Raw genomic sequence first — 13,722 nt, 5'->3', positions numbered from 1 at the left:
TCAGAACCTCTAGATGGTAAGGCCCAGGAATCTGTTCTTTTTTATTTTTTGAGATGGATTCTCACTCTGTCACCAGGATGCAGTGCAGTGGCGCCATCTCAGCTCACTGTAACCTCCACCTCCTGGGTTCAAGCGATTCTCCTGCCTCAGCCTCCCGAGTAGCTGGGACCACAGGCGCACACCACCACACCCACCTAATTTTTGTATTTTTAGTACAGACGGGGTTTCACCATGTTGGCCAGGATGGTCTCGATCTCCTGACCTCATAATCCGCCCAACTCGGCATCCGGAAGTGCTTGGATTACAGGCATGAGCCACCGTGCCCAGCCAGGAATATGTATTTTTAAGAAGTGCCACTAGATAACACTGAAATATTGGGAACTATCGGTTTACAGCAATGATATCCCTTTTAGTCCTCTTTGATTCCCCCATCAATTGCTCACAACTAGGCTATCAATGAGTTTTTACAGAAATAAATCCCTTACTAATACTTATTTCTTCCTCTTTCAAATGCCATCAGTCCAATTAAGCAACATCTGAGTGATATCTATGAGATTTGACCTATTTCCTTTGTCTAATACTTTAAGTGCATGTCCTCCCTCTATAAGGCAGCATGTTTTAGTCTTGTGGAAAACACACTGCCTGAAAGTCAGATAAACCAGGTTGAATCTCAGTTCTGTCAACTGCTAGTTGTGTGACCTCAAGCAAATCAGTTTTCCTTTTAGGATCTCAGTCTTCCATAATATCAGAATGATATTAAATGTCTGAAATAAATTACATCATATAATCTTTGCAATAACCTTCTGAGATAGGTACTCTAAATACCCTCATTTTACATGGAGGGAATCTCCCAGTCTTGTTGGGAAAGTTAGTAAGACAGCATATGTAAGGAGATGGGTAAATAAGAAGTTTACTCAAGAAATGTCAGTCTTTGTTCTCCTCTCCCCCAAATCATCTCAATGGATATCAATGGACAAGGCCACTACACAATACTCTTCTTGTTACTTTCTGCATTTTGCATCCCCTCTAGCAAAAAGCTAAGCCCCCTCCCTCTGTTTTTTTGGTATAAGTCTCATGGCCCCTTAAATGTTTTGAGAAGAACAGGAATCAAACAATCTCTGTTCAGGTACCTTGGAGTGGCCACCCTCAGGAGCCATGCAGACCATGTAACTTTCTGGTTTCAAGCCTGTTCAGGGCAAAGAGGTTACTGAATAAGATGGTCCATTTGCCTGAGCTAAAAAGTGCTTTGAGGTGTTTAAGCATTTTCTGAAGTACCTATGTCTGGCTCTCATTACTGTCTCTATCATGCTGAGACTCCCCCATCTCCCACCACCACCCCCTTTTCCTAAGGCAACAAGAGGACACATTACAGCTTCAGAAAATTGAGGCCATAACACTTCGCACACAGTGCTGAAGACATGCTGCTGTTGCTAATTACAGGAACCAGATGAAAGTCTGGAAAAACTTCAATAATAAGTTAAAACAATTAAAAGGCACAAATTTCAAAGCTCAATATGTAAATAACACTGTATCAAAATGAAACTCAAATGTCAATTCAATGCCCTTGACTACAACCAGTTTTAACACAGCTGCTTAGATCACACAATTACAGAAACTTTTATTATTTTAGAAATGCATTTCAAAGAGCAGCTGCAAAGAAACTTCCTTTCCCACCCACCCCTGCTATCCCTTCCCCCTCCCAAGTCACAAATCTAGTTGTAAAATCTGAAGTTCTAAACGTTTTAAAAGAAAACAATGCAATTGCTAACAGCAACAGTCCCTCAACGGATGCCTTCCACCTGGAAAACACCAACGTAAGGTTTCAGACAGAAATGAAGTAAAAAGCGGCTCAGCTTACAAAGTCTAACATCTTTTTCCATAAAACACCCAGGAAACAAATCAACAAAGTGACACACACCTATATGATGTCAGGATGAATCAATTCGGAAATCAGTGGATTAATTCGGAATAATTAAAATGTCCTAGCAATAAATCTTACTACCTCTGGAGAAGCAGGTGTTTCCTGCCTCTCTGGGTGTTTTTCTAAGCTGCCATCCTCAGAATACCCAACAGATGCCCTGCATACTATAACGTATCATCATTACTTCTCACACAGTACCCATAAAGTATTGCTATTATTCCCACACAGATGAGGAAACTGAGGCTCCAAAAAGTGGGACCACACAGCTGTAGAGTGTAAGGGCTAGGATTCAAACCAAGGGCCTGTGTGACTCCAGCACCCATACTTTCTCCTGTCACGCTGCTCTGGCCGTGTACCCAACCTAAAGCTTTATCTATGCTCTGGTTCTTCCACATCTCCTAGGACCTTTCATCTAATCTCTGTCACATTTATGGTCCACAATATGGCTCATCATCCTTTCTTGGGGATAAGACAATTGAATAAACCAGGGCCAGAAAGCCAAGTGTTTCAAAACTCTTAATTGCTTAGACACCTCAACAAACAGATCACCAATGCTTATCATCCTTTTTGAAATACAATCTGTCTCTACTTTACATGGTATGAATTTTCCCATTAACAACAGTTCTTTACAAACTGCAAACTCAGCATGCAGAAATTGACATTGCAGACTAAACATTTACTATGATTTTTAGAAAGGCATATCATAATTATCACTTTTTCCACTGAGCCAAAAGGAGCCAGAGACCACAAACATTTTCCATTTTCCCTATACTGACAGGTATGATATTCACAGCAAGCATTTAAAAGCTAAAATTATAGATAATTTTTATAGAATTAATGGTTTTCACAATCAAATAAAGTTGTAAGTTGACTGTCAATTTCAATAGTGTAAAAACTCAAACTCAAGATGATGTACAGTAATAATGAAACACCAAACTAGTATAATGATTCGTAAGTTGCTCCACACATTATTAAATCTAAGTATGAACATGGACATGGACCTGTTTCTCCTGTGATGCTCTTAAGGCAGAGTCTGTGTTAAGGAACTAATGCCATGTTTAATCTAGGTCTACTAGATACTAACTAACACAATCAACTTGGCCAGCTTGTCCTCAGCCATTAGATTCATATGTATGATATATACTGACATATGTATATATGTTCAGATCAAGTCCTGTTAAAACAAATAGCATTTTAACTAAAGTATTTCCATGTCCCAGCCAGTGGTCCATTCATTTCATGTAATATTCAATACCACAAAATTCCACTTTAACAGAGATATGGACAATGCCTTAACATTCACTGTAATGAAAACTGAATTGTATGCAATTATACTAACCGTATTTATATACATAACACATGTTCATCTGTTCTGCTTCTTCTCCAAGGCTGTATACTCCCTAAGAGATGGGGTTGCCTCTGAACTATACTCTGAAAATCAAGAGAACTTCAACAGTGCCACCTTGTGGCTCCTCTGCAAATATAAGGTGAGTTCCCTGGCACTCAAACACACTTCAGAAGCAAATTATAGGGAAGAAAACAAAACCAAAACGGTGGAAAACAAAACAATAAATTGAATTGCTTGACAAAAATGAGTACCCTCCATTCTGTAGGATAGTATCCATTCTGTAGGATACTCTTAAGGCAGATGTATATCATTATACAGTTGACCAAACCCACAAAATGAATAACAGCAAGAGTAAACCCTAACGTAACCTATGACTTTGGGGTAATAACGATGTGTCAGCGCAGGTTCATCATTTAAAATCACTTATGAGGGATAAATACAATCACCAACCTAAAAAACGACTCTGTCTTTTCTCGGTGTCAGATGCAGCCTGATTCCATAGGTTTCTGAGTTTGAGTTCTGTACATATAGAGAAGCTGCATCATGTGTACATGCCTCATCTTACTTCCATTCACCTGTAATTCTCTCTCATACAATCAAAAGCATGTCTCCCTCTCCACCCTGGATCCGTCCCTCATAATTAAAAGTGAGAATTATTGAATTGAGTTGTAATCCTTACATTCAGTACATGGGGCCAATTTAAGGAATTTTCCTTAGCCTTTGTACTAATTTTTGAACCAACCCCTATAATCATTCACACCACCACCATTATAATCAAGATGTGTGACTCTGGGCATCTCACCCAATTAATTTCTCTTTGGCTTCCTAATCTACACAATGAAAAACAGGACTCAGTGATGGCTAAGATCCCCTTAAGCAATTAAATAGTATGATTCTGGAAACAAAGGATTCATGTTTTGCTTTTCTAGAGATTCTAATGGAAGAAATGAGCAAGTCATGCTACATTTCAGCATAAAAACAGCAGTGTCAAATTTTTCTAAGCTAACTCTCAAATATCTTTAAAACTCCCACTGCAGAAGGTAAACTTACAAGTTTCGGGAGAGAGATTAGAAATCAGAAGCTGATTTGTCAACGTGCAGCCCCAGGTTTCCGTTTTCTGTGGAAGGACTTAGAACACGGAGTCCTGATATTCTGTAAATCACAGATAGGCTAAGGGAGGAGCTACTCTTCAAGAAGCTATCCTGTAGCTCTGACGAGGGCTAGGGTTGTGGCAATGGTACTGGCTCATCCCTGGCTACTTCTAGGCTTATTTTGACGTGGCAATTTTAACCACACATTACACTGGCCACATCAGAGGAAAACATTCTGGCCAGCATTCTCTACAGGAGTGAAATCTCTGTATCTTACCTAGCCAAATTTAAATTGAGAATTTTTTAAAAAACAATATAGAAACAGAAAAAAATTCATGATTAATCATATTCAAAGGGAAGTTCGGCACAGTGGTGCATGCCTGCTGTACCAGCTACTCAGGAGGCTGAGGCAGGAGGATCACGAGTTCGGTACAGTGCTGCGTGCCTGCAGTACCAGCTACTCAGGAGGCTGAGGCAGGAGGATCACGAGTTTGGCACAGTGCTGCGTGCCTGCAGTACCAGCTACTCAGGAGGCTGAGGCAGGAGGATCACGAGTTCGGCACAGTACTGCATGCCTGCAGTACCAGCTACTCAGGAGGCTGAGGCAGGAGGATCACTTGAGCCCAGGAGCTCCAGGCCAGCCTGGCCCACATAGCAAGGTGCCACTTCGTTGAGAAAAATAAAAAGGTGGTACAGAATACAGCAAATTTTAAATTATTTTTTAAAAATCAAAGGGAAATAAATAGGTGGAGCACAGTGAAACCATTCTGTAAGGCAAATGTATATCATTATACATTTGACCAAACCCACAAAATGAATAACAGCAAGAGTAAACCCTAACGTAACCTATGACTTTGGGGTAATAACGATGTGTCAGCGCAGGTTCATGAATTGTAACAAATGTGCTGCTCTGCTGTGCAATGCCCATAGTGGGGCAGGCTGAGGGAACGGGTATGTGAATATGGGAATTCTCCGCATTCTCCCTGCAATTTTGCTCTGAACCTCAACCTGCTCTAAAAATATAAAGTCTACTTTTAAAAATCAAAGTAAATTTAACCAGGTGTGTGTGTGTGTGTGTGTGTGTGTGTGTACACACCTATGCGTGTATGAGACATATATAGGAAGACAGTAGTGAGGGAGAGGATGCAGAAACAGGTTTTGAGAAATATAATAAAGACATGCTACCAGTTTTCCCAATATATTTTTGCCATTCCTTAAGTGCCACTTCAGATACAAATGAATGTCCTAAACTTTGGGACACTTCCCAAACATACAAACTATGTTTGAAGGGAAGAGCACCATGTTTTTTAAAATTACCTACAAAGGCAAAGTGCAGGCTCTAAACGACATCAAAATAAAAAGCATATCATTAACTCATTCAACAAACCGAATGAAGCAACAGGGTGAACCAATAATGAACACTTTTTTTTTTTGAGACAGAGCCTCACACTTGTCACCTAGGCTGGAGTGCGGAGGCGCAATCTTGGCTCACTGCAACCTCCACCTCCCGGGTTCAAGCTATCCTCCTGCCTCACCCTCCTGAGTAGCTGGGATTACAGGCATCCGTCCACCCCTGGCTAATTTTTGTACTTTTAGTAGAGATGGGGTTTCACCATGTTGGCCAGGCTCGAACTTCTGACCCCAGGTGATCCACCCACCTTGGCCTCCCAAAGTGCTGGGATTACAGGCATGAGCCACCATGCCCGGCCAATAATGAACACTGTTAAAGATACTGCCTATATTTCCTAGATGGATACTAAATTATAATTCCTCAAGTTCCATATATTAAAGTATGTGTCCCAAAAAAATGCTGCCTCACACAGTACTCATTCAATCATTTCATAAATATCCACCTAGATCCTTGGGCCGGGCACTCTTCGATCGCTCAGCTTTTGAAAAGACAAGTACAGTTACCTGGTAAAGCGGTAATAAAGTCCCGCTGCAACATGGGCTTCAGGTAAGAGTTAATATGTCCATGCTGATAATGACACATTCGTGAAATAAGATGTTCCACAAATTCCACTTGATCTGATTCAGACCACTGGTCAAAATATTTAATACACAAGTCTTTTTCTTTTTGATAGTTTCCTTCTGATGGCCTCTTTCTGGAGACGATCACAGATGATGTTCCATTACTTATCTATTTTAGAAAAACAAAAAAATAATTAGTTTAACAAGGAAAGAAACCTAATTAATATTTCATGGAAATATTTTTCACCCTGTGTATTTAATCTTAAAATGACACTTTTACCCTAAAGCCAAACTCATTCCATCATTAATTCATTCAGGAATTTAAAATGTATTCGGGGTCTGTGTCCTCAAATTAGTCACTACAGGAAATGCCAAAGTGATAGCTATTTCTAAAAGGCACCTTAAATCATCATTTTCGAACGCTTATTACAAAATGATGGTCCAAAGATATATACTGGGTATCTCTCTATACACAGGATATATAGGAATTATCGTCTCCAAAGATAACTGTTGCTGGAGATAACCATCGTAGAGAAACTGCTCAACTTGGCAAAGTGGCAACTGATTATTAACAGTTTGTTTTACTTCCTCAAAGTTGAAAGTTAATGCTACACACATCTATGCTAATGGTTCTCAAACTTGAACTAGCATCAGAATAACAAGAGGGGTTGTTAAACACACAGACCGCTGGGTCCCACCCTAGAGGTCTGGAGTGGAGCCCAAGAATTTGTACTTCTAACAAGTTTCCCAGCAATGCTGATGCCACTGGTCCAGAGACTACACTTTAGGGACCACATGTTGAGAACCACAGGTCTATATAACAAAGACAAGCTGTGCTGTGTTGAAACCTGAAAGCAATTCAATCCAAAAAGCTTCATTTTACCCAACAGTTTCAATCTCTTCCATACGGTTTTGCCAGGGCTACTAATCTGGCAAAACATTTTAGACTTTCCCATCCTTCTTTAGATTACCTTCCAAGAAAGTGACCCAAGGTAAATAAACCATGTGTACCTGAAAAATTCTACATCTTACATAGGTGGTTTATGGACAACTCACAGACTCTTATACTAACAATGCATTTCTCATCCAATCTTCCTACAAGTCCTTACATAGAATCAGTATATGTTTTAAAACTGAAACTACATACACTGCATCTGGACAGTAACATTAAAAATAATCTCAATCACTAGACTCAAACCACAACTACTATGAGGCGCAGTAACCTCCCTGTCTAAACAAAATAACCTCAATACTTTTGTCAAACATTTGTCAAACCATTTGTCGATCACTCCTCTGATAGCCTCCTCATACATAATACCAGAAAAAATAACACAAAAGATAATTCTAAGAACTGAAGAGCTGAATTACAAACACCTATTAATTCCATTAGGAACTTATCTCAGGAGTCTTACATGGAATGAACCAAGAGCTTTTCCTATCTGTATGTCCCCTAACTTAAAGTGGACTAAACCCATCCCAGAGAAGACATCCTTCGTAAATATCCAAAGGAGTCTTCAGTCTTCCTTGACAAAAAATCTTATAAATTTCATGTCTGAAGTTCTCATGTCCACATTTAGAGGTATAAGATGGAAAGGCATCTATCTTCCACTCAGTTTATCTTACGGCCCCATTGTCTAAGAATGTTTCTTCCTTTGTATCTTGGGTGAGGAAAAGCTCACTGACACCAGATACCACTAGGGGGAAGCATTGAACAAGGATTTTGAAACTTTGCTTATACTAAGACATTTGTGTCTCAACAGATCCAAAAAATAAGAGTTCAAAACAGAGATGAAAAGTCTTTGCTGTGATGAATATTGGCAAAATAAGGGGCATCTAAGTTGCTTTAAGCATAAGGATGTCCACAATATAATAAAGAAAAGTTAGAAATAACTGCCCAATTACAAGCAACTGTTTAAAACAAATTCTAACACATCACCATTAAGAGCTATAATGTAAGCCACTAAAATTAGCATATAAAGTAAGATTTTGGCCAGGCATGGCTCACGTCTGTAATCCCAGCACTTTGGGAGGCCAAGTTAGCTGGATCACTTTAAGGCCAGGAGTTCAAGACGAGCCTGGCCAACATGGCGAAATCCTGTCTCTACTAAAAATACAAAAAGAATTAGCCAGGCATGGTGGCAGACGCCTGTAACCCCAGCTACTCAGGAGGCTGAGGCAGGAGAAATGCTTGAACCTGGGAGGCGGAGGGTGTAGTGAGCTGAGATCATGCCACTGCACTCCAGCCTGGGGTGTAGAGCAAGACTCCATCAGGGAAAAAAAAAAAAAAAAAAGGGTAATATTTTTATAACAACAGAACTTGCTTATGAAATAATATTAAGAAACAAAAGGCAAGATCCAGGATTTTACAAAACATTATGATCACAGTAATTCATGACAAGGAGAACATACCATGACAGCGTAAATGGTATACATCAAAATCTCAAAAGTGCCTTAAGAAAGAAAACTGCGTGTGTTTACCTTCCCCCTTTATTTCTATATTTTATTCCAAATAACTTGCCAAAATAATGATTCATAACAGGTTAAATATAATGATAACAACTTACACTTGTGTACTGCTTTATAATTTACAAAGTACTTTCACAGCCATTAATTCATTTGATAAGCAAAAGTGTTATTTTATTTACAGACAAGTTCCTAATCATCTAGCCTCCCTAGAGTGTTTGTATAATTATTAACTAGTTGACTGGAAGATAGATGAAAGAAAAACTAAAGCTAAAGTGTGAAGAACCACTGCCAATTGAAAAATCATAGTAAATGAAGAGCATCCGCTGCAAAATAATAAACGTGAAGGAGGGTACAAAACTCAGTCTGTACACAATGTAAGAAGAAAATAATGGTATGTGCACTATTCTATAGCACATTTTCAATATGCTATTTCCAACCACGTGCTCAGCTCAGCAAGCTCTTCCTAGTGTTGTTTTTCTTTGCTTCATTTCCTCTTAAATGTGTTGGGTGCACTTTGTTCCTGCTAACTAATCTATCTTTTTAGTTTCAAATCAAATGAACCCAGAGAATTCATTTTTATATTAGTCTCTTCAGATTTACATTTGTTTTGCTTTTAAATCCTGTCTTCATGAAGGGGAAAGCCATGTGTATCAGCATGGTTGATAAAACACCAAATCATGAAACTCTGCTTGCTCCCCAAACCCCCAACCACACACAACACACACACACACACACAACACACACACACACACACACACACAACCTGGGGAATTGGGAAGAAAACTGGCAAACCTTAAAATAGAGCCAAGGGAGAAGGAGATGAGCTTAAAAGGAAAAGGCAAACCAATGGAAATGGGAGAGAAGACTAAAGGTTGAGAGCAAAAGGAGAAAAGGCCATCCATGTATATACTGGCGTGTGGCATGGTGCAATTCTGGTGACAAAGGATGCCATCACTATCCATCTTTGGCTTAGGCAGAGGCCACAGACAGAACATTTTAGGCTACAGCCACTTCAGATCTTTGTGGAAACTCCAAAATTATTTAGCATATTTGTAATGACAATTCCCTATGGAAGGAAGACAAATTAGGGTGGATTCTGAAACTAGCAAAACTGCACAAAAGAAAACAAAAATGCTTGGCTCTTGATTCCACTGAGGACATTAACTGAGGGAGCATCCCATCTATAGTAAGTCAGTTGCTGTCTAATCTGTGCGCCGTCATTCCTACCTGCCAAAGAGTATTTTTCTTTGGGGACTCATCTTCATTTTGATCTTCCATAACTGAAGTGTTCTAAGGGGGGAAAAACAGGTTATTTGAATTATACCAAGTTTTGCAAATCCTAAATAACTACAAGAAATAATTTTGCAAACCCAAGCTAGAGTGTACCAATACAAACCCAAGAACTATTTGGCTCTGTGGCTAACACATGCCATTTTGGGTCAAGGGAGATGTGCTCATCTTTCATAAATCAATCAAGTTAGTGGTTAGACAAAAGCAAGCATAAAGTCATTATTTACAAAGGTTGGGTGTGCTTAGAAAAAAGGCTAAATTGTGGGAGTGAGGGTGAAGCTCAACCTCAGTCATCACTGTTTTTGCACTTGTGGCAAGAAATTCCAAAGACCCATGAAGTTTCCGATGATTGCACAAAACATTTACTAGAAGGTCTGCTATTCAGTAATGCACCCCAGGGAATCCGCAATTAGAAGTAGCAAAGCCTTGGAAGCCCCCCTGCCTTCGTCCTTCCTCCCCTGATAGCCTTGTTTTTCTGGAATGGCTTTGCAATCTCCCCTAGCAAGCACGGTGGGTGCCCCAACCTTCTCCCTGAAGAGGAGGATGCTGTTAGCCAGTAACAATCTGGCTTGCCTTGGGAATGCATTAGCTTTTGATTTTTGTGTTTACTGCACAAAGAGGTACTGTGTAATTATTCTTTCTGGTGACCCAGTCGCTCAATAGATGCCCATTAACTAGAGATTATACATGATTGGATTTTCCCTTTTGAAGCTCCCACCTAATGGCTAAATGGAAACTTAATGAGAAGGGGAAGTGGGCTAGTTGTGCTCTGAAAAGACAACTCATTTATGGATAGCAGTCTCTCTAAGATTCCTTCCAAAACCTAAAATTATAATATTGGGGTATAAAATTTAAACAACATTTGTCTCATAGTATTATTCAAAAGGTTATTACAGATCTATTTAAGTTATCAGTGTTTACGAGATCCTGTTTGCTGTCTTTAGGGAATAAGCCTGTCTCAAATTTTCCCTATTTTTCCTTTATGTTCTTCAAGTCCTAAAATGTTTGTACTATTTATACAGTATTTCCAAACAATCCATTTGAAAATACCAATGTAGGTAATGACATAAGAATCACCACTGAACACTAGCCGCTCTACAGGTCACAAAACTGGCTCTGAACAGGGATGCAGTATGACAGAGTAGGAAAGTCATAGGCTTTGAAGTCAAAGAGAAGTTGGATTCCTGATTTGGTCACTCACTCAATGTGTGTGTGTGAGCTTGAGCAAGATCTTTTACCCTGGGAACAAACACAAACACACAGAGTTGTTGTGGGGATGGAGACTACCCTACACAATGCTTAATGCATAATGGGTATTCCAAAAAACATTACTTCACTCTCCGATTTGAAGATGCTACTTTTCCCCTGTGTTATCTTCTTATGCTTTTCTAATTTCAGAGATTTTGACAGGATGGCTCCAGATGGCTGCCTATGGGGAAAACTTGGCTTTCTCAGTAAAATCTTATAAACCCCATAGCACCAAGGTCCACAATGAGGGAGAGGGACAGGAGGGTGGGGCTCTATCTAAAAAATCAACCATGAGGTAGAGAGGAACTCAGTGTGTCCAAGAGTCCAAAACAGGACTGGAGTGGTGAAAGCAATAAGTAATCCTGAATGGGATGAAGAACAAGGAAACAAAGGTACTATTTATGAAGGTCTCTCCATGTAATCTTTTTACTGCTATCTTGAAGGGACCTAAGGGTTACTAAAGCGAGCAGGTTTCCTCAGGGGAATAAAGAAAGGGGGAGCAGTGACTCAGTACAGCATCCCCTGAGTTTGGTAGTTACAAAGCCGTCTTGCAAGGCCACAATGTCTGGGTTCTAAGAGTGGTAAGGACAACGAATGGCTGGAAACATGAAAGGTGGAGCATGGAAAGGAATGAGGAATTAAGTGGAAGAGAGATGGGAAGTCAGTCCCCACCCCATGTCTCCAGGTACTGCCAAGCCTCCTAACTACTCAGGAGGCTAAGGTGAGAGGATCTCAGAAGTCTGAGGCTTCAATAAGCTAAGATCATGCCAATGCACTCCAGCCCAGGCAACAGAGCAAACTTCATCTCTATAAAAAAGCAATAATAATAATAAACAAAATAAAAAATAACTGAAAATATATATGGTGTGTTTTTTTAATATGATAAACAGGTTAGCAAAAGTAACTTTCCTTTTTATCTGTGCATTTTCACGAACATGGCAACCCCAATGCAAAAAGTTTTCACCCTGTCAAACGAATGCATTCTAGGTAGCCCAGATGTAAATTACATATCTGAAACTGAATTCTATATAAAACCAAACAAAACCTGAGGAAGTGTACCCCACTGCATCATCATTCCAAAACAAACAAACAAAAAAATCACACAATATTGTGACTTGAAAACTTGTCAAGATGTTTTCATCAACTGGGTAATTTAGTACAGCAATACTGCATTTGCTATGGAATCTCAGCTACCACCTAGAATTCATTCTTTCTTCATAGCATTTCAATAATTCTAGAATCTCTTCTGCACATTCCCCTTTCTCTCTTGCATACCAATCAATGGAAGTGGTAGGCTGGTTCCAATGACCTAGCCTTCATTTTCATTTAGTTTGTGTATAGGTACAACAGGCTCTTAGCAGTGATATATGTTTGCCAGTAGGGGCCATGAACACACACAGAATATATTTCAACTGGAAAATTCCGTACTTTGAGAATTATATGAGGAATCAATTTCCTGCTTTAAAAATGCTGCAAATTCTGCATTAAGTAACTAACAGTTAAGAGTCATATAGCTAGTAAATGAGAGACACAGGATTCAGATCTAAGCCTGTTCTACTCAGAAATCAATGTACTTTCCCACACAGAAAAAAATGTATCTTAGGTGTTTTCCAACTGCTGGTTTTGGCCCATGAAATCAATTTAATAGACTGCAACCAGAATGTTTTAATAAAACAAAGCTGAATTGAGGAGACCCCCTACACACAAAGGTAAGCATAATAACAAATTCGTACAAAAAAGGCTAAAAGAAATGAGCAAAAACATAGCAAAAAAATTCAAATTAAAAGGACAGCAAGGGTTTTTATTGCAAGGAGAGCAATATTTACGTTTTAAATCTCTGAAAAGCAAAATTCAAAAAGAAGAGTGCGTCTTAAGAGTCAGGGTTCCATTTTGTTACCCAGGCTGAAGTACAGAGGCATGATCATAGCTCACTACAATCTCGAACTCCCGGGCTCAAGCAATCCTCACAACTCAGCCTCCTGAGTAGCTAGGACTACAGGCTCACACCACAACACCCAACTAATTTTTAAAAATTTTTTAGAGACACGGTCTTGCTATGTTGCCCAAGCTGATCTCAAACTCCCAGGCTCAAGTGATCCTCCTGTCTCAGCTTCCCAAGTCACCGGGATTACAGGTAAGTCACCACACCAAGCAACATAAAGGAGAAAAGTTGGAAATTTTATTTTATTTTTTAAATACCTTTCCAGCTTTGACAGATGAAGGAGACCAAAAAGAAAGAAACAAACAAACAAGGGAGGGAGGGAGGGAAGGAGGGACGGGCTTGATTTACTAGATATATCTCAAACTTTCTATCCAGTAAGAGATTACATATTATTCTCAATTTTCCATGGACCTTTTTGTAAAAACTGATATAGGTCACAGAAAAA

General features: G+C 39.4%; 1 protein-coding gene across 4 annotated transcripts in view; it reads right to left on the bottom strand.

The window, feature by feature from the left end:
• The window catches only part of FBXW11 (F-box and WD repeat domain containing 11), a 140,088-nt gene that overhangs the window by 40,605 nt on the left and 85,761 nt on the right, over positions 1-13,722 (bottom strand). For 2 of the 4 annotated variants that reach the window (XM_011987709.1, XM_011987707.1), the window contains 2 exons: positions 10,025-10,087; positions 6,275-6,500 (listed from right to left, as the gene is read on the bottom strand). In XM_011987709.1, coding sequence (XP_011843099.1) covers positions 6,275-6,500; positions 10,025-10,087 — 289 coding nt within the window. The remainder of the gene's footprint in view (positions 1-6,274; positions 6,501-10,024; positions 10,088-13,722) is intronic. The other 2 variants (XM_011987708.1, XM_011987710.1) reach the window with 1 other exon arrangement.

The sequence above is a fragment of the Mandrillus leucophaeus genome, unplaced genomic scaffold, assembly GCF_000951045.1.
Source record: "Mandrillus leucophaeus isolate KB7577 unplaced genomic scaffold, Mleu.le_1.0 Scaffold314, whole genome shotgun sequence".
Lineage (NCBI taxonomy): Eukaryota > Metazoa > Chordata > Mammalia > Primates > Cercopithecidae > Mandrillus > Mandrillus leucophaeus.
This window is presented reverse-complemented; position numbering and strand designations above follow the sequence as displayed.